The sequence below is a fragment of the Neopsephotus bourkii genome, unplaced genomic scaffold, assembly GCF_033783945.1.
Source record: "Neopsephotus bourkii isolate Nb327-2 ecotype Australia unplaced genomic scaffold, CSIRO-AGI_Nbou_v1 NB_1765, whole genome shotgun sequence".
Taxonomy (NCBI): domain Eukaryota; kingdom Metazoa; phylum Chordata; class Aves; order Psittaciformes; family Psittacidae; genus Neopsephotus; species Neopsephotus bourkii.
Genome location: NW_026902239.1, coordinates 5,826,046 through 5,847,522, shown reverse-complemented (window position 1 = coordinate 5,847,522; position 21,477 = coordinate 5,826,046). Strand labels below are relative to the sequence as shown.

Here is a 21,477-nt window from a genome sequence, read left to right as displayed (position 1 = left end):
CATGGTAACTGATGACATCACAGGGAAGTATTTGAATGGTTTATATTAACAGATCCCTGTGGCTTTAACAATATAATTAATGTATTTTTTATATTTAAGGTCTGTTACAAATTCCTGGGGTTTTTTGTTAACATCAGGAGTAACATATTGTCTCTTATATTATTAATAATTTTCTGTATGTTCCCAAGCCAGATCATGTCAGTGTTAAGATTTGCATTAACCTGAATTAGTGTTGGGTCAGACTTTGGAATAAGTGAAAGCAGCAAAACCCAAGAAGTTTTGAACACTTTCTGGAAGTTTGTATCACCTTATTAAAAAAAAAACAAAAAAACAAACAAACAAAAAATTAGATAAGCAAGATTTTAACAGAAGTACTTTTAGAAGTAATTTGGGTGTTTTGGATTTACCCTTAAGTGTCTGTACATAGTCTTTTTGTCCAACATCACATACTGTGAAAGGTAAGACTTTCTAGTCTAGGATAGATTTGTGCTGCTGGGATGCAAGAAACAACCACCACTAATGATTTAAAACCTATTTCAGAAATAGAAGAAAATCAAATGCTTCTGCAAATGAGATCAAGATCTCTGAGAAAGAGAGAAACATGCTAACAGTTCTCAGTTTATTGTTGTCTGTTGGTAGGAATATGGCCTATTTATGAGAAAGGGTAGATAATACAAAATGATATGCAAGTGTCTGCTGGAGACTATTAATTTAAATTTAAAGGACTTATTTTATTTGCTGTCCCATTAGAAACAGGCTGGCATTCCTGTTTGCTTAGGTGTATTTTGAAAATGATTAAAATCATACTGAATAATGGCTTAAACCACCTCTACTCTTAAAATATTTAATGACTGCTTATTTTTTCCTAGTTTTCACTCAACAAATCAAAGATATAGGCATTAAAAAGTAGTTGATATTTTATATATTTATTCACTGTATATAACCTTATGTCTTAAATATCTTAAGTAAACATCCAAAACATTAAGCTGTTATGACAGCCTTTCCACTTGGTACAAGTATTATGTATTTCTTGGAGTATGGATTAAACCAGGGTATCCTGTAACCAGCACACATAAATCTAGTCCATTTTGCTATCCTAGACTGAGCTCTGTGAAAATTTCCTATTGTCTTGAGTAATTACTGGCTTACACATTACTATTATACGAACAAAGGTGGCATCTGCCAGGATATTGCTGTGTACCCGTCTCTGTCCATGTCTTCCACATGTCTTTCTTCAGAGAAAAGAAGTTTTCTTATGTGAATGTTTATGGTAATTGTGAGGAGGACTGGAACCACCCCACATATTTTTATGATTAATAGTTTTGACATAATTGTGAATTCCAAAGTGCCTTCTTGAGCCTGTGAATTTCCAAAGTGATTTTTGAGCCTGCTTAAGGGTGCAAGTTATTCAGCAGGCCCCAGCCATGAAAACACCCACACATCATAGGCAATGAGATGAGGAGTACCTTTCAGTCTAAATGAATGTTAGTGCACTTTATAAGGTCTGGGAAAAGCTTGCAAAAATAAAGCTCTGGAGCTGCATCTATAAGTATTAATAGTGGTTCAGTACCAAGAGAACCACAAATAACTAAACCCAGAAAAGAGGCTAGTGAAGAACTGAACACACCAAAAATTTCCAAAATTTCATGTATAAGGAGCACACTAAAACCAACTTGTTCACAGTAATAGCTTTCCACCAGGAATGGCAACCTATAAGCAAAAGTGGATGCAGGCAATTTAACAAGACTATTATAATTAAAGATTCTTGAAAGCGCATTGAAATAATCAATGTAATCCAATAGTCAGTATTTCAGAACAACTGGTTAGGAGCGCAGGCACAGCAGTGCGTGATGCAGTTCTTCCATCCATATCTCTGACCCCTTTTATTATTCCTTTTATACATGAGTGCTGTTGCATAGCATAACTTGGGCAACTACAGCTATTTTTGCACCACACAGAAATTGTGACAATATATGTTTTACTATCTTTACTAGTTGATAAACAGATGGCAGAATGTAACATATATGTTGACAGCAGCAGTTAAATGCAATTTTGAGTCCATTTGCAAGTCTATTGTCACTCTCCCCCATCCACTTTCTTGAGCTGGAGCTGCAGGTGTATGGAGAGATCAGGACTGGAGCTGTCCCAGGGCTTAGCATGCACTTGGTTGTTACTCATCTATTTTGGATGGATCAGATACCAGTGTGGGTGAGTGGGCAATCTCCCCCCCACCTGCCTGTGGCAGTTTGCTTCTGTCAGAACATGGTGTGAGCACAGCATTAAGCCTGAGCTATAACCAGTTGCATATAAGTTCACTTTTATGTCTGTTTTTCATGCTGCATTATAGACCAGCCAGTGTTCATTAGAAAGTGCTCTTGGATTGCCAGCAGTTCCAAGATGTCAGTCTGGCAGTCACTGGGCTGCCTGAACCGAATTTCTGTGTGAGGTGAGTATATTGAAAAGTGGGTAGGCAAATTCCAAGTGGCCGACCTTTAACAGGCAAGCATTCATTATACTTCCCTTTCCTGGTCTGTTCTTTCTCCTTATACACACTTCCCCCCAGATTTTGACTACTTGTGTTGATCTACTAAGTCATGGTACTTCTTAGTATGCACCTAGTCTTCCTGAACTTCAAAGAGAGAAGGAGTGCATGTATTCCTGTACTAATAAATGTAGCTATCAGAATTTAGTATTTTTTAACCTTCAATAATGTCTTGGGTAAATACTGGTTTTGAGTAAAAGGAGATAGCCTAAGATTATACCTGCAAGTATTTTTAATTAATCCAGTAGTTTCTTAGAATTTTATCCTAATTCTGAACTGGATTTTGATCTGTGAAGTGACAGTGTTGGTTCTTTAGGTGCAGCACATGTAATTACAATGAGAAGGAGCTTTCTTTCCTCGTTGGTCTATCTTTTGCTCTGTCATATCACATTACAGCAGCACATAGGAGAGCTAATTCACACTCTCTTCCAGCTTCTTTGACCTCTTGGATACTCCAAATAAATTTTACCATTGGTGAGTTTGAATAGTGCGACTACTTGGTTCCACCTACTTTGCACTTTAAATCCACTTGAATAGATTCCTACAAGAATGTAGACATTAAAAAAAATCTGTCCCTTTAGATCCAAATAGCCTGTTCTGAGATTGGTACAATTAATTTTTAAATATTTTTAAGTGTAATTTCTCGGCTAGGTGTTTTGCAGCTTCTTCAGACATGTTTTAAATACCATCAGTCTATGTACTTGATAAGCATTTAACTAGCACCATGCAGTTAATATGCTGTGCTAGTACTTAACATGTCAAAAATCACCTCTGCCATCCTACTAGATCCTTATTGGTCACTAAAAAGAAAATGTAGGAAACAAGAATAGAATGAACAACAGAAAAATTCATATACAAAGAGACCACATGCAAATAAACTAATTGCAAGTTTCCTTTTTGCTTTCTAACATCTGCATCTGCCACACATCACACACATGCATGATAAAACTGTTCTACTTTTTGTATTTCAGACGTGGTCTCTATGTTAAGGTAGCTTTATCAGGGAGTTACTCTGTGCCTCAGCTCTCTCCACACACAGCTTGGTCTGAGCACCAGTCATTGTCCTCCTCTGGGAGCACAAGTCAGAGGATCCAGATGACAACTAGAGAAAAGAGCCTCTACCCTAAGCAGCATCTGGCTCTTTGGCAGATTTGTCAAGCACTTCTGCTAATGGGTTTGGGTTTGCCCAGAGGTCTTTCATGTGGTTACATGGCAGATGGTGTGTCTGTTCTATCTGTTCCTTTTGAATGTTTTTATTGAAAAAAAAAAAAAGGGCAAAAACTTTCATCTGATCCTCAGAATTTACACACTTCTTTCTAGCTGATAAGCCTCTTTATGGGTCCCATCAGATGCCTGTGCAGGCTCTTTTCTGTTAGAAATCACAAAGCTTTCCATATATCCAAATGTTGCCTTGAGTTTTGTTGGCAATTCATGAACTTAGTTCTCCAGTTTAGCTGCCAAGTAGTATAATTTGCTGTGGTATGAGCCCATATTATTGTAAAATTTCTTTGGGAATTACTTTATGTTGTTTGCAGAGCAGAGGTAACTTTACCTTCCCTTGAAGCATGAAATACACTTGCCTTCCACTAGCCATCCACCTTTGAAAACCTAAGTTCAAATCTGGATTTGGTTAAATGTGAAAATGCTTATCATGGTCTCAATGTAATTCATAGGGGATTCTTGTCTGCCATTTGAGAGAGGCCCAGGACTGAAGTAGCAAGTCTGTGAGAAGGTACATTTGGCACATCTATGGAGAAAGGCATATGTAGTGCCCAAATAAATAAAACAATTCCAGGGATCAACTTTTTAGCAGAATTATTTATTGTGTGGTGCAAGCGCAGAAGAGGACAGAGAGTGAGAACGTCCTGTTTGGTGTATTTAATTTTAGTACTATTTCAATTTACAGCTGAATCTCTGTCACTTTAATTTTTAAGGTTTTGGGGGATTTTATTTGCTTTTCAGTGTAGAAGTAACTGGCAGGTGACTAGACATAAGGTCATGTTTTATTCCTATGTTATTTCAGGCTTATGTCTTGTTTTCCTTCTAATTATGTAGATTAAATTAAATAGAAAAAGACCTCAAAACCCTATGCTCTCAAAGATGCAGTGCTTTTCATTACTTTCTCAAAATAGCACCTGAGAGGCATATTCATCCCCCTTAGCATTTCTTTATTATACCATGTTTCATAACAGTAATATTTCAAAATTTCATGAGAAACAAAAATAATTGAATTATAAAAAAAACAACCATGGTATTATTAATATCTCCTATCCTAGTGCCCTGTTCCGCAAACCACATTCTTGACCACTGGGAACCTGTGCTAAAAGTTATCTTATGTCCACAGTACAGATGTGTGTGAACTTAGAAAACAACAGCACTGTAGAGTTGGTTTCCTCCTGCCCTGCATTTTCCTCAGGACTTGGGCAGAAGTGGATATTTAATGATTTTTAAAGGCTAGGCAGTATGTCAAAAGTCACAGTGAGGTCAAACCATTTGGTGTAAGGCAGGCTTTTAGAAGAGGGAGGTATAAAGGGCAGTCTCCACCAGACACGCTATTTTCCACTTCTGCCTTGTACAGGGACTGTGAGGGGCTGGTGCTGTGGCTCTGCCTGTGCCCTACTCCTGTGGCTGTGCCTGGGCAGGCAGCTATCCCCCTGCCCAGCTGGGATATCAGCATGCTGTCTGAGTTGGAAGTGTTGGGGTTTGCAGCTGGTACCTGCTTCCTGTGGCTCAAGGGGATAATTCAGGGGAGACTGTGCCCCAGAGTCCTCAGCAACACATATTTATTAACTCTTAGAAAAATCACCTACTTCACCCCAAATTAAATACCTACATAAAAACTGTGTGTATGCTTTAAGCCTCAAATTATAAAATGACTTAGGGAAATCAAACAGTAAAGCAAAACAAAATGTAATCATTTGGTATCAATTGTAAAGGGCAGACAGCATAAGTACACTTAGGCATCATTCTCTCTCTTGCTCAGGATAGTAGAAATTGTTTTGAATGTAATTAATTACTAGAAGTGAATGCAGTACTCTCCCAGTTCTTTCAGGTGTACAGGTAGTAAAGTCTCCTGGACTTAATAAGAGTGATTAGATGCTGAATTAGTTAAAGCATCAGGAAGTGATAAAATTGCATATATTTATTTTATATTCGAAACCTAGCTCATTGTTGTGACTGTTATTAGGGAACAGAAATAATTACTTTTGACACAAACTGTTTTGGAGCCAAACACAGTGTGCTCAACGTGAGGTAAACTGCAGAATATTTGTCTTGGGAGCCCAGGTTCAGATCAGGTTTAACTTTTAGTACGACTTTCACCGTTAAAAGTGAGATGGGTTAATCCTTCCCATGTTAAAATTGTTTGCCAGTAAGTCTCTGTATTTTATAGTTAAAAACAAACAAGCAAACGAACAAACAAACCCCCCAGGTAATATTCAGAATGTTTGCATTAACATGTGAAGCTTGAATGGAACATGAAAACTACAAGGTTTTGGCAGCTCCTGTGTTCTGCCTGATCTGTCATCATATCTCATCCTTTCTGGAGTTGGATGAAGTTTTTGCAAGGCCTCTGTACTGGTGGCTAGAGAAATTACAGCACACCTGAAAGAGCTTCTTTTCCCTAGGGCAGTCCCTGATGGAAAAGAGCCACATGCTAGGACTCTGAAATTCCTAGCAGATTTTTCAGATGGGACTCAGAGCAGTTCTGCAGAAGTTGTGGCATGGGAGGGAAGGCCACAGCCTTCTTGTTTGCATGTCAGCCATCCCCACAGAAATGTTTGTTATTTGTTTATGACACAGCTCATCATGTTGTAAAAACCACAGAATTTGGAAGTGCCAGTCGCATCTGGAAGTGATCAGAAGTGGAAATGGGAGCTGTTAGGTGAACTACTCTTTGAAAATGTGGCCCTGCTATCTGAGGACTTGCATTTAGACCTTATGTATCTGTAAACTGGTAGTCTGTATTTCATTGGATAGTTGACAGCTCATTGTGGAATGACAGTGTCATTATTGCTTTTGATTTATTTAAATGATCACATAATGACTTCAAAACCTGCTTTAGTCACCTTTTTTAAGTAGCAGGTTAAACATGACTTTAATCTTCTCTGTACCTTTATATGTTTTCTGTTCACAGCAGGACTAGCATGCCTGAGCTTGTGTCAGCGTGGGGAATATGCCACTACCCAAGCTGTGGCATGGGATCATTGCTGCTGTGCTAGACATGGGTTTGATGTGTGCCAGCTGGTGCCTGTCAGGCATGCTCCGGTACAGCTCAGCTTCAGGATGGACCAGCCTGTACCTGGGCTAAGAGAACTGAGCTCCCTTCTGTTATCTCTGCTATTCCATCCATCCCTGATCCTTAGCACTTCTTAGATTAGATATTCTCTGTCTGGTTCCTGGATTGGATTTCTCCAACCAGCTTCTTTTTTCTTTGAGGAGACGGGAAATATCTGTTCAGGCACCACCTTACCCCTTTCCAGATACTTCCTTCAGTGTCTGGAGCATACACCCAGAGCTAAAACCGTATCACGTTAGACCTGTGGCTGTCACATTTACATAGCCCAGAAAAGAGATCTCAAAGCCTGGGATCCAGCTGACCAGAATGTATTGCTCTGCATAGCTTTGCTTTTTTGTGTGTGCATCGTTTTATTACATCAGAATATAATAGTTTCCCATGTAAAACTATTCTTTGTCTTTATCAAATCAAACCAATCCCAAACTGCAGAGTGGGGAAGTGAGGTGGAAGGGAGCCATATGGAAAAAAGGCTTCCCATTATCTACCTTTTCAGTGACAGCCTACCCGTTTTGCTAGTGTAGACCTGTGTCTTGTAACTGAAGAAATCTCCTGAGCATCAAGAAGGTGAGCTGGAAGTTTATGCTGAGGTAAATAATTTAATGTGTTCCCCACCCTTTGTTTGTCTTGATTTTTTTCTGTTCATTTGAATACTTACTGGCTTTGGACAAATGGGCTACATGTCCAAAAGCAGAATCCAGAAATGTCTTCTAGAAATTATTCTATGCTTTATCCGCAAGTATGGAAATCCAAGTTAGTTTCACTTGTCTTTTAATTGTGTCAGGGAAACAACATTTGTTCCCAATGGCATTCATTCCCAATAAAAGTCAGAAAGCAGTGAGAAACTAATGTAATGTGGATTTGTGGCCAACTGAACTGCAGTAGAATAGACAGTTTTCTGTGGTTTTCTGGAAACCACCCTGAATGACATTAAATTGAAATAAAATGTCTCAGTCAATCAGAAACCAGAAAAACCATACAGTTACTGACTTTTAAGCAAATAATAGTTTTCAGCAATTATACAGCATGACAATCCAAGCTCTCTTGAATTCATTGCTGTGTTTAGTCATCACCAGAGCAAACCTAACCTTTTCACCTTCATTTTATTCCTTAGGCAGGAAAAGAAAATGTCAGTTTTTCTTTTCCAGCAAAAATAAACTTGAATTTGTAAGCAATTATTTTTCACAGTATTTAGCCAGATTTTTTCACTAGACCCATGAAGAAGAAATCTATATAACCCTTTAAATAAAATAATATCTGCTTATTACTATAGCAGCAGCCATGTGCTAGAATAACAAAAGCTGTGGTCCTTGCCATTTAATCCTGCAGTTAGAAAAGAGGGAGGCATAGATTTAATGAAGACAAAAATTACCTGGCAACTTGGTGTTAGGAAGTACAGAGAATCTGAAGGTGGCACCAGGTCAGAAAGGGAGTGTGGTAGCAAAAGTTTACCTGGGAAATGGGAAGCGGCACTGGGGAAGAAGCTGCAGTGCTGTTGAAACAAACGTCCTTTTTCTCTAGCTCTGAACGTCACAAGGAAGCACACTCCAGTGCTGGCCTTTGTCACCAAACCTGCTTGCCCACATTCTCACCTGATCCCTCTGCACCAATGGCATCCCGAGCACTGACACTGACTGCCTGTCAAACAGCTCCTTTAAAATAATACTGTCTGCATAAAGATTTTTTATTCCTAGAATTAGAGCTTGAATAGCCAAGAGAAGGACAATAGGCATAAAAGAAAAACTGAGATACAATCACAGCCAGCGCCACTTTATGCCCCAAAGGATCACCTAAAGAGTCCCGTCCTCTGCAACATAAGCAGTATTGTTGAGATCAAATTACCTATTAAATAATATCAGGCATTTTTGAGTTTTCCTTAAATTATTGTTACTTTTTATTAGAAGGACCCTCTCCACAGTGCAGTTATTGCAGTCCCTGAGTAAAGGTTATTTCCCTGTGAGCTTAAAGTCATGTTCTGGAAAGCTGCATTATGATATTCAAGCTTTTCATGAATCATCCATGTTCATAAGAAGCCTGGTATAGTCCTTACGGTACACTTACAGTTCTACAAAGCTGAACCTCATGATATTTTTATTATTACCTATGTGATATTTTTTGACATAGAAAAACTCTAGTATTTTAATTCTTTGTTTCATTAAGGTTCTCTCTCTTCGATATCCTCTATCTGACATTGGTTGTAGGTTGACAGAGGAGAAGTATTTTTCTTGGAATATCAATGTGACATTAATTTTGCTTTTCTCTTACTTCTTTAATATGAAAGTTGACACCCTACTTTCAAAACCATGAGAAATAGAAAATATGCATCTAGAATCTATCTTCCTGACACCCTACTTTCAAAACCATGAGAAATAGAAAATATGCATCTAGAATCTATCTTCCATGCCCAAATGGTTGCAAAATGTTTAGCACTTGTGTTGTGGATTGTTGAAGGAATAAAATAAAACTCGGAAGAGCATTTTGTGGTTTTGTCCCTATAACATGACAGTTTTTACTGCTTCTTAGCACTGTATCAGATCACTTTACAAGTTAAAAAATGAGGCCTCAAGGAGAGTGGGAAGGAGGTCTTGCTAGTGTCCAGCAGTATTATTTGTTTTTAACTCTGGCGAGCTCCCAGAACTCACATGGTGGAGAGGCGTGCTTTTGTGAGATTGTGCCTAGAATAGCGAAAGATCTGCTATTTTGGCCATCTATTAAGCTTGAGAAGAAGGAGGGGTTCATGAGCCTGGGAGAATAAGAGGGGCAGTCACCTCAATGGAACAAATTTATATAATTGTTTTTGCTGTTTCTTCATTACCTTTTACAGTGGCAAAAAACAAAATCACAAAGGCAGAGTAAAAGCACATGGGAAAGAAAACATTATTAACCTGCATTTTTTTGGTTACTGTAATGATTCAAATTGTTACTCGTTTGAGGAGTGTTCTTAGGCTGTGTATTATGTTGCATGTTTGTGGAAGTTGGAAAAGTTTTTTTGTGTATTCCTGTGTTTATTATACGTGTGTGTGTGGATATCTAGCACCAAAAGATCATTAAAAGTTTGTGTAGCTGTGTGTTAATGTACATGTATTTATATGCATGTGTATATTCTCTGGAAACCTGTCCATTGTTCAGAATACCTCTCTCCCTTCTATCTTACTACCCACTGGAGTCTTTGAGAACTGTTAAAGGGTTGATGTAACTTGTTCTTAATTGCATTATTTACCATTTGCATAGGCGCAAGTAAACGTGAAAAATCCTTTGCCTGTGAATGTAATGTCTAAAATACAGATTTCTAAAAATAAGCTAGAAAAAAAACTCTATAAATGCATCTCTTGTTATTGATTTAAACTTTGTTGCAAATTTAATGTAGATTTGATCAGACCGGAGAAATCTGTGTGAGTGCATCCATTCTAACTTTTTGTCAGAGAGGAAGGCGTGTATGAGCCGGTTCAGACTATGAATGGAAGAGAGGTGGGCTCACTAGCCATGTTCAGAACATGGTTGAATGACCTGGATAAAACAATTTCTATGGCAAATGGAAAAACCCCCACCCCACTTGTCCTCAGAACTGTAGCTGACCAGAAAGGTGACAGCAGTAGGAAACAGATTTAGTGGAGTCTGAGCAGCTCCATTTTGGGCTTTCATATTGCTCTGAGAGTTGATTTTAAATAAAGGGAAATTCCATGTTTGTTTAATTTCAGAAGCTCCAAGGTAGCTCACATCTTACTTGGGCAAGGTTTCAGGTTTCAGTGTAAAACTTTGGGATATGTAAGAACTGTTACAACTGGAGGGATATAAGAAAAGCAGAGGGAAGAGTAACCAGAGAAAACGTGCAGGTTTTCCACAATGAAGTTTAGTAAAGATTCTGCTAAAGAAAATTATATGGAGAATTTCCTATCAAATAATTTTTAAAAGAAAAATCCTTTAAAAACCTTTTAAAAAGTTTGATTAATTAGTAAACTGAATAAAATTATACAATTTTAAATAGCCTTTAGCTAGTCCTTCTTTCAATTCTGTTTCATTTTGGATTTGCTGCCAGTTCTGCACAGTGAGGAATCAGTATTTGTAAAATGTTCTGGTTAGATTAGGATCTGAAATACTTATTTTCACATTAGAATATTTATTCTTTTATAAATCTTAGATAAATAGTTTCACACTTTCAGTCTAGTAAAAAAGTGAAATACAGTAAAAGTAGATTATGTGGTAAAAAGTTTACATTTTAAAATATGATCTCTTTAAAGAAGAAAATTATCTAAATATTATCTACCTGTAGAATTCATGAATAATCAATGGAGTTTTGAGTTCTGTAAGGGCCCAACCCTTAGTCCATATTTATAGCAGTTTAATTGGAAATGCAAATGGAATAACAAAGTTATAACAACTCAAATTTTCTGGAAATAGGTTTAAATTCTGCTGCAGAAAAACAGAGAACAAGCATGATTGTAATGAAAGAAAAAAAAAAAAACAACAAAAAAACCAAAAACAGGAATCTTAAAAACACAACCCTAGAAGCAAGGTTTGACCTTTTAATAATACAAGCAAAAGCTATACAGAAATACAGTGATACACTTGTCAAATTGGGCAATCATAATTAGGCATACTTAAACCTTCCTGTGCAAGGTTGGGTTATGATGCTGGGCTGTGCACTTTGGTGGTCTGGGGTGCATCATCAGTTCTCTTTGGCTGCCTGTGTAAAGATGGAATGGTGGGAATTTCTCTCTTTGGATGCTGTTCCTTAGCCGATTTCTGAACATAGGGTAACCCTTGAAAAGATGTCACTTCAGCTCAGGAAACAAAATGTGCTCTAAAGTAGAAGGTCCACGATTCTTGTGTAGCTATCTTTTTGATAAAAATGCTCTTCAATTTGGTAGGATTGTCCACATCAGGGTTGGAGTTAAAGACCACGGGGATCTGGGAGACCATTCTGTGAAATAGGACATTATAGAGATTCTTCCAGTAAGCCTCTAAAATCATCCAATTTTCAAGGACTTAAACCATAGCCAAAGCAGAATAAAAGACAAAACATTTTGCCAGATTTCAGGGTTTTGCTTAGGAGCTTGAAATCCTGCTAATGTTATTCAAACAAAGAGTCAAGAGAAAATGAAAACATCTTCTTACCAAGTAATCCATTTCCTCTCAAAATTGATCATTTGCTACAACTTAGCATTTTAATGAATTACTATAAAAAGTAGCTTGAGACAATGCAGGAGGGGGAAAACTAAATCTCAGTTACGTGCCTGGAAGAGGGGTAAAAAATGGAAAATAATGATGTACAATGTAGGTTTTTAAGCAGCTTTAACAGCAAGCTTTATTCTGTTTAAATTGAAACTCACTGCATTTACCAGAAAACAGTCTTCAATAAATAACTGCATAAATTTAGAAGTATTAATTGGTCCTTCGGAGATCACTCTTTTTGACTTTTTTTAGAGCAGGAAAACACATACTGAACCTAAACCTGCTTCTGATTAACTCAATGAAAGCAGGACTCTGATAAACATTTAGTTTGACAAAATGAATTCAAGATGTTGGAATTATTTCATCCATTTTATTAAGCATTTTTCCTGAATCCTCCATTCACCGAAACTGTTAAGATTTTAGCAGGGCTGTTACATCTTCCCGAGAATTTTTAGGCTAAAGGTAAACCAAATACATCCAGAAATGTGAATTGAATGACATCTGTTACACAGAAGGTCACATGTGCACTTCAGTAAATAAATCACATAGGGATATATTAAAACAATCCCCTTGCTTGTTCACACAGTATACAGCACCCAGGATAAGTATAATGTATGCACATGGTTTTGTGGAACTTTTTGTTGGTTTGGATATCATTTTATCCTTACTAGACTTCCAGTAAGTGCAAGATGTCTTTTTCTCATTAAGAGAAAATGTAAATTTGTAAATGCACTACTTTCAAACTGGTATTAGTTCATTGACTTGCTGTGTCTGTGGACTGGGATACCATATGCTTTAGCAAACAAATGTAAGGCAAATAAAATACTTTTCTGCACAACAGTTTTCCTGCTGGTATGGATCAAAAACTATTCCTTTTACAAAGTTTGACTGCTTATATTCTTTGCCAAGCAAATGAGAATCAGTGGATTTAATTTTCTGGTGAACAAAATCTGATTCAAGTAAAAAAATCTGACTCATTTGAGTGTGAAAAGGACTAAAGATGGATACTTCTTAAATGCACTAGCTAGGTGAATCGACAATTTTGCTTATGAAATATTGCTGAAGCATTTGCATCTGTGACCATGATATATGCCTGTCTGAAAAGAAATTATTGTAATTTTCATGCTAAACAAAAAAAAAAGCACTTGTGAACTTCTTAAGCTAGAACTGCCCATTAGGTATTTGTGGGGAAATAGTGTTGAACAGGAAATCATGACATTGAAACACGTGGGGTGTATTACACTGTATATGCAATGAAACACTGTTTATTTTGTGTAGCATTCGCCTGCTCCCTTAAACACATGCAAAATGGAAACTCACAGATTTTTTTAACCTTTAGCTGTTATCCTTGTACAGGAACTACTAAACAAAAACTGATGGACTTGTAAACTGCCTGATTGCATTTTATTTCATCTAACACTGATCACATTTCCAGTAGACAATAAATACAATGCACTGCTGACAAATGTGTAGAAATGTGTGTACAATTAGGTAAAGAAATCCAGGTCAAAGTAGTTCAGATCTCAGTTTATGCCTTTGCATTTCCTTGAATATGGCTATAAAATTCTTACCTGCCATTGCATGGCTTCCTGAAATAGCAGTTTTCCCCAGCTCAGCTAGACTGCTGCTGAGAGGCTGCCCTGACAGTGGAGTATCAGTGCATCTCAGCTTTGATTTGAGTGTTTACCGAAGTAAATGAGATTCTTTGCTTCATGTGCCTTTGGGTAAGGCCTTGGTGCATTTTCCAGTGCATTTTGCTACATTTCCTGGGACATATTCAAGACATTAAAGCTCTGAATCTGTGTCTTGAGTTAAGTGAATGCAATGAGAGGCATGCTAAAGCATCCAGGAGATCAATGAAATTTGGAGTACAAGATGGGAGATCTTTTCATTATGCGGGTTTTATTTCTTTTCCTTATCTTCAAGGAAGAAAATAGATTTAGACAACAGACCCGTATTCGATTGAAAGATGCTGGGATTTGGAAAGGGGTTGGATGTTTTGGGTGGTGTTTTTTTTTTTTTGTCCCAAGAGGAGAATGTGTGCAGCACGGAAGATAGGTAATTTCGACGTGAAATGTGAGACTCGCAATACATAAGTAACATCTGGTTGTTGCATTAACAGTTTGCCACTGGCTTTACTGGTCAGAATATAAATATACAGGAGCAGTTATTCTTACTTAACTATCCCAACTGCTCATCCCTTTCCTAGCCAGTTCAGTCTTCTACAATGTAACTGGGTAGCTCTGTAAGACAATCTTTCTGTTGGCCTTTGTAGTATACATATGGTAAACGGTTCTTCTGTTGCAGATGGGCTGGCAACTTTGCTTATACATAGCAGAAATATTTCTTTGGGGAAAAAATCTGTGTAATTAATTTATAAATTAAGCAAGGAATAGTCGAACACGCACTGCAAATTGGATTGAAATTACCGGTCTAGCAAGAAATGCTCCTTGTCTACTTTGCCTGCATTGTCTGAGAAAGGCAGGTATGTTGTCACTGAATGAAAGCTGTCCACAATCTCCCAGTACAACTATGAGACTAAAATCCATTGCAGTCTAAATACACTTGAAATTTTTCAAGTCTCCAAGAAATGTCTCAGAAGAAAAAAGACAACGAGTGAGCTGTTGCGAATATATGCTTTTGTAAGAGTGAAAAATCTTTCTGTACTGTTCATTCACATAGATGATCTGTTCCTATGTTTTGGTGTGGATGCAGTGACTGCTGGTAGTTGGAATACAGATACTGGGAGACAGAAATTCCTATTCTGACATTTTGTGTAATAACTGACTTTTTACTTAATTTCACTTAATTTTGTTTTCATCCAAGAAATGTCTCTGTTTTTCTCTAAGGAATACCTACATGCATGCATTTATCCGTTTATCCCTCCAGGTGTCTGTCTGTTTATACACACTCCCTCATGCACATCTTTTACAAGCTTTTTGAGCAGCTTCATAAACCTGTGTCATTTACTTCATAATATCTAAAAGAAAAGTGAAAAATATGGCTGTTGTTGCTGTTCACATCAAATTATTAGCTAGTTTTCTTGGTTTGGTAAAGGGCAAAGATGACCTTTAAGGAACTTGTATTGATTTGTTAATCTGGCTGCACTAAATTCTCCAATTAAAAAAAGTGTTATAAAAAAAAAACAAAAACGGTTATTACAGATACCATCACAATGAATTTAAATACTGTTCCCTTCTTCTTTAACAGGTCTATGGAAATGCAAGATCTAGCCAGTCCTCATAATCTTGTTGGAAGCAGTGATGCACCGGGTAGTTCCAAACTGGATAAACCTAATCTCAGTAGCACATCAGTTACAACAAATGGAACAGGAGGTAAGTGTAAGACACTGCTGGCACATTGAAAGTTTTGAGATAGTTTTCAGTCATAACACATTTTTAAGCATAAATGATAAATGTAAACACAGTGTAAGCACAACAGGAATTATGATAAGATGGCAGCCATACCAGTGTAAATCTACTAAATCCAGCAGCACTTTTTTGACTGACACCAGTTGAAGCAAGAGGCAGAACTGTGCAAAAGTGAAACAATGAAAATCTTGACATGGTTGATTCGACCAAAGTGTTAAAAGTTTGGTTAAACCTGCTGGTAACTTGAAGCATACAATTTTCTACATAATACTTCAGTGCTGGGTAATAATTTACTCTTATACCCTGAGCTACACACATTTAGGTTAATTTACAATCTCTGTCAAAAGAAATACATCAAAATTAGGCTTATGTAATATTTTTACGTGATGAACTTGCTAACTCCATTTCTTTGCAAATAATGAAAGTTTATCGTAAAGAGATTTTTAGGTTTTCCACAAAAGTAACTGATCATTATTACTGTATCTATTACTGTAGGGATAGTACTACCACGCAACTACAACACAGACATTCCAGTGCTTTCAGATAACAGATTCTGCCTTAAGTGAATTGAATCAGTGGGAGACAGGGTACCAGATTCTGAGATGGAGTCCTGTTCCCATTTGTGTCCATGAGAGAGACACCATGGATACAAGTCAAGCTAAAGTTTCAGACCTCTTTTTTTGGGTTGTGTATGTTTCTATTTTAACAGTTGGCACCAAGAAATTTTGGTTTTAGCTTGCTCTTTCTGTCCACAATGTAAAGCCTTTTTTTTTGTTGTTGTTTTTTGTTCTTTTTCTTTGCCTATTCCTATTAAAAAAAAAAAAAAGTCAATGTCAGTAAAAAGTGCCTGTGTGTGTGAGAATAAGAGACAAGGGCTGGACTGTTAAGGTTCAATCTATTTGTATTTTTAGATACAATCCTTATTCTGGCGTAAAAAGAAGGGAAAACTTCAGGTGTATCATTAACGAACACCAATAACTAGATACCTCTATATTATACTTGCATAAATAAACCAGTTAAAATAATACTCATAAAACCATACAATGTATTTAAAAGGCTTAGCTCAAATTGCAAAACCAACTTACTTGCCTTGAAGACTACTCACATACACTGAACAGACACTGAGAGAATGAACTGCTGTTATACCATTCCTGTTCTCAGGAGACAACATGACTGTGTTAAATACTGCAGACTGGTTGCTGAGTTGCAGTACTCCCTCTTCTGCAACAAGTATGGGAGACCCTGGTACAGTGCATGCGTGTGCTGGTGTGCCTTCATGACTGCTGTGTAACATCTCTCTTGGTTTGCTCTGTTCTTTTGTTATGTGGTTTGAATATTTTCATAGTGTTTTTTTCTCCACCCCTTTTTTTCCACCCCTTCTCAGAGGCATTTCCCACAGCCAGAAAACTGGTAGGAAGTTGCAATAAATGGTTATCTTACCATGCTTTGAAAGTCATTTGTTGAGAAAGGAGAATTTAACCCACTTAAAATTAGCTTAACTGTCTACATGCTCTGAGAAATGGGGAGAGCCCCATGGTGATCAACATTGCTGGGAACTGCCAGCAGTCAGCATTGCTAGAAGTCAGACCAATGGATTTTCCACAGAATGCCCATTTGTTTTTCTTTAATTTTCAGGTAAAACATTGCTTGATTACTTGAGCACAAATCAAGGTTGACATTATCGTTACTACTCCTCCTCTTTCATGATTAATTAATGCTTATGTCTAGTGTGCTACTATATGTAACTTGCCACTTTACAAACATCTGGCCAAATTTTCCAAGCTGTTGTTTTCATTCATGAGGTTCTGGTCATATATTATTACTTTTTATCAGTTATAACAATTCATCATTATATACATGACACTGTTGCAGTACATATAGGGTTAACTATAGATGTAAACATTCATCATTATAACCCTCTACAGGCTATTACACAGGTGCTTAAACTGTGCAGGTTAGACTAAAGTTAGAAAGATCTCAAACACTTTCCCTCAGAATTAGCTTGCCGCTTGTAAGCCACATATACAGAGAGAATTTACACCCCAAAAAAAGTTCAGACTTGAGCACAAAAGATAGTTTGCATTAGAATAATCAATTTCTTGTGAATGCTTCTGCTCAGTTACAAGAGTTTAAGGAAGGACTGAGCTAACTTAGCCTGTTACCAGAGTTAAGTGTTCAGCACGTTCACATAATGTGGAAGGTAATAATTTAAGTACTAATTATCAGTAGTGAGGACATCTAATGAGAAAGTCCTTGCATTACTTGAATTAAATCTAATTTTCCATAGGTGTGCTTCTGGTTGAGTATGTACCTAGGAAAACCCCTGAGTCTCTCTAAAAGAAAGAGGAAAATCATCCCTATGACAAGCTTTGGTTTAGTGATTTATGTGAGCTTTCAGTTACACTTGTTGCTGTAATAGCTATTCCATTTGCTTGTCATGCTTCATGCATAATAGTAGCATCTCTTGCCCCTAAAAGTCTTCATTCATTTTCAGTATTTAACATGCAGAGATTCTTTAGGTAAAAAAAAAACAACCCAGGTTGGTAAAGTAGAAGTCGAGCTGTTAAGTTCTTTCATTAAGTAAAGAATATGTATTGTAGAAGCTGTTGACTGGGTGGGAACTGTATTCTGGGTTCATCTTAGAATAATTAAGTTTGGAAGGAATTCCTGGAGGTCAGCTGGGCCAACCCCTGCTCTGAGCTGGGCCAATTTTGCTGTTAGGTTATGATACTCAGGAGAGTCTCTAGCTGAGTGTTGAATGTCTCCAAGGTGGAGGTGTCATAGCACTTGTCCCAGGGCCTGACTGCTCACATGGCGAAGAAGTTTCCTCTAATTGGATTTTTCCCTTGCTGCAGCTTGTGTCTGTTGCCTTCTGTCATCTCAAAGGGCATCTTTTGAGAAGAGTGTGCTTTTGTTCTTTGTCATCTTTGGTCTGTCCCTTTAGATAGCTGCAGGCAGTAATTAACTCTCCCCTCAGCCTTTTCTTCCTAGGACAGAAGAGTCTTTTTCTGCCTGTCCTTGTACTTATATGTCCCAGCCCCTGACAGTCATGGTAGCTTTCCTCTGTTGACATGTGCAGTCTTAACTGGTAGCAACACTCAAATGTATTTCCAGCTTGAGACTGCTTTTCATTTAAATTTACTGTTTCAGAATTAAAAAAAAAAAAAACCTAACAAACTAATTCACACTTCAGAAAATAGAATATTAAATGTATAGTCTTTAAAGTATTCATCAAAAATGCTGATTCAAACTCTTAGTATTTGCATTATGTCTAGAGCAGTTGCAATAGTAGTATCAGAACCATGCATTTGTGAAACATAAGGATGATTCTGTTTGTGATTTTTCCCCTTTTGGTTTAATGACATGCAACATAAAGAAAGGAAGGTAATAGTCCAAATCTCTAGCTACACTGAGGAAAGACCTTGATGAATTCATTACTGTGATAAAATCTGAATGTAATAAAATAGAACTGTTTAAAGTCTAGAACATATAAATACTTTGCACGTGTATTTTTCAACAAAGAACAGTGCCAGTATGATGGCTTTCCTCAAGTTAAGTACATGAGAGAGTTTCCTTCGGTTTTAATCCTTTTCTGTTTGACAGGGAGAGAAAAAGATGGTGGCTATTGGTGCTAATGGAGGTGCATTGCAGCTGGCATTAACCAGAGCTAGACACAACTCTAAAGTAAACATTCAATTAATTAGTGAAGTTTTTGTTAAATATGTTAGGCACGTACTGCAGTGTCTGGATGCAGTACTGAACACAGGTTTGTAGCTTGGAATGGACAATAGTGGAATACCTTCTCGAATAGAGAGAGATAAAGGTACTAAAATTTTTTTCATGTAGGTAAATGTCCACTCTACGGAGAAAAGAGACATGCATCCTACAAAGTAAAATATTACTAGAGATCTTCAGATGGAAAAATACAGAGCTTTCCAACTTAGTATGATTTTTTCTTTCATTCTCCTGCTGAAGTATGTGCAGACATCTGTATATAGAAATCAGAAAGCAAATTAATTACTGTTCATGCTTCAGCCAACAACACATATTCCACATGGCTGAGAGGCCTGAGGTTCAGTGGGGGCACTCACTTTGTTAAGCTTTTTGTTTACGCAAATTTCATTGATGAATGACTGCTCATTTTATGTAATTTTTGTCACAGCTTTTTTTTTTTTTTTAATGAGAACATAATAACAAAATGACAAGGAGCACAACAGCTTGGAAAAATGTGGCTAAAATCCTTCCCTGATGATTTCATCTTTAATTAACATCCTGCTGCTTGCAGGGAGAATATATGGGTGTGTCAGTTTTGTTAAGAGAAACAATAATGGAAAAAAGTTTACATTTGAAAGACACACATTAAGATATTTTTTAATACTGCACAGTAAACGGAAAGATACAATTGTGTAACTTGTGTAAGGAGGTGTTACTTGGTTTGATTATCACCTCAGGGCACTCTCCCTGTCACAGTGACAAATGCATCCCAATTTCTCATATATTCCCTACTTAATCTAAACAGGCGCCCCTTTGAATTCAGCACAGGCTACCTGTGCAGTTGCAGACATCTGCAGCATCCCACATGACGTACTGATGTACTTAAGCAGTGTGGCTGGAAATTGGGTGTGATGTTGTAGGAGAGGTAACTCGTGCAAGGCCTGTCACAGGTGGCTATATTCGTGGCTGTGCCATGCCTAGTGAGCTCCATGACATGGGAGAATAGCAGAATGGTTGTGTAGGTGTTCTGGATGTTTCTCTCATTAGACAATAAAATCCCTTATTTAGCTCATCCACTACCTGTTCTTCTACAGACTGCAAGAGGGAGGGTGAACTGTGGGCAGCTTGGGCTGTACTTGTACTTGATTGCCCTCTAGAAGTACCTTTCTTTCTGGACTGAACATAAAGGGAGATTAATACCCACCATTTATATGGCTAAATTAGGTGACTTGAATCTGAGCCATAGTTTTTAAATACATTGCCAGCTCAGAACATGAAAATCTCCCTCTTCCCTTACTATTTCCAGTAAAGTCAAACGTGGATGCAGTGATGTTGACAGATGAGAGCTTTGGTCAGCTTAGCTGATGTCCTACAGAGGCATCATGTAGCTACCTGGCACAAAATGCCTTTGCTTGGCTTATATTAGACCTACTGGGGGGCTCTGCCAGCCTGGCTGTCACAGCAAAGGCTTCTCCACAAATCCCAGGCTGTGTCCTTGGAATTTTGATACCTGGCATACAACCTCGGTGGTGGCCCTCTCTGCCTCTTCAGTATGCACCCCAGGGCAGTGACCTGTCCTGTGGTATCTATAAGCAAGTTGCTGATACGTATGTGCTAAAGCCTCACACATACTCCTAACTCACAAAGCAATCACGGTAATCTGCCAGTCAAACATATAAAAGATGTGGTGTATTCTGTACCGCTGTTTCTTACTACATCAGTTAGAAGGGTGGTTCCCAAACTATTGCAAAGGTACATGCCAGATGGTCTGTTCAGGTAACATATTAAGCTGTAAAATCCAGATTGCCTCTGTAGTGCTTTCAGGACTAACTTGAATGGTTAGAGTGCGTAATGATCTGAAAGGAATAGTTTGAGTTTAGAGTGGACCCAAATGCTTCGTAATCTCTGAGTTAGAAGCTGACATGTCATAGTTGTTTGTGCCCTACTTGAGTACTTTCACTTTTTTGTTTCTTTGTTTTCTTTTAAACTTCCCTTTTCATTTATGGAAAACTGCTTGCTGGTGACCTACCTAAAAAAGCCCCCCACAGACTCTGTAAAAGGGGAAGGGGGAAGGCAGAATGCTGGCACTGTTAAAGCAATTTGCTTCTATATGAGCATGTTTCACTTGTCAGGCAGAACTATTTTTGTTATGTGCTACATCCCTTGACAGCTAATGTTTCCTTCCGTTCTGCTACTCTTAGGGAATTGTTAGAATCAATTAGATTTAGGTTGAAATCTCCCCAGAAGATATTCCAGTTGCTAAAACTGATAGATGAATGCAGAAATAAAAACCTATGTAAATGCATGACCATTCCAGACAGAGCAAGTGTAGATTGTCTCAATATGGTGGTAGAGTGAAGACTGAAGCTGTTGCACTGCATGCT

General features: G+C 37.6%; 1 protein-coding gene across 16 annotated transcripts in view; it reads left to right on the top strand.

Moving 5' to 3' along the window:
* Positions 1-21,477, top strand: part of EYA4 (EYA transcriptional coactivator and phosphatase 4) — a 147,305-nt gene that overhangs the window by 83,500 nt on the left and 42,328 nt on the right. For 7 of the 16 annotated variants that reach the window (XR_009729206.1, XR_009729207.1, XM_061378155.1 and 4 more), the window contains exons 4-5: positions 15,219-15,343; positions 16,541-16,624. Coding sequence is in view for 14 of the 16 variants with exons in the window: in XM_061378155.1 (XP_061234139.1) it covers positions 15,219-15,343; positions 16,541-16,624 (209 nt within the window). In the remaining 2 variants the exon portion in view is untranslated. The remainder of the gene's footprint in view (positions 1-15,218; positions 15,344-16,540; positions 16,625-21,477) is intronic. The other 9 variants (XM_061378167.1, XM_061378162.1, XM_061378163.1 and 6 more) reach the window with 2 other exon arrangements.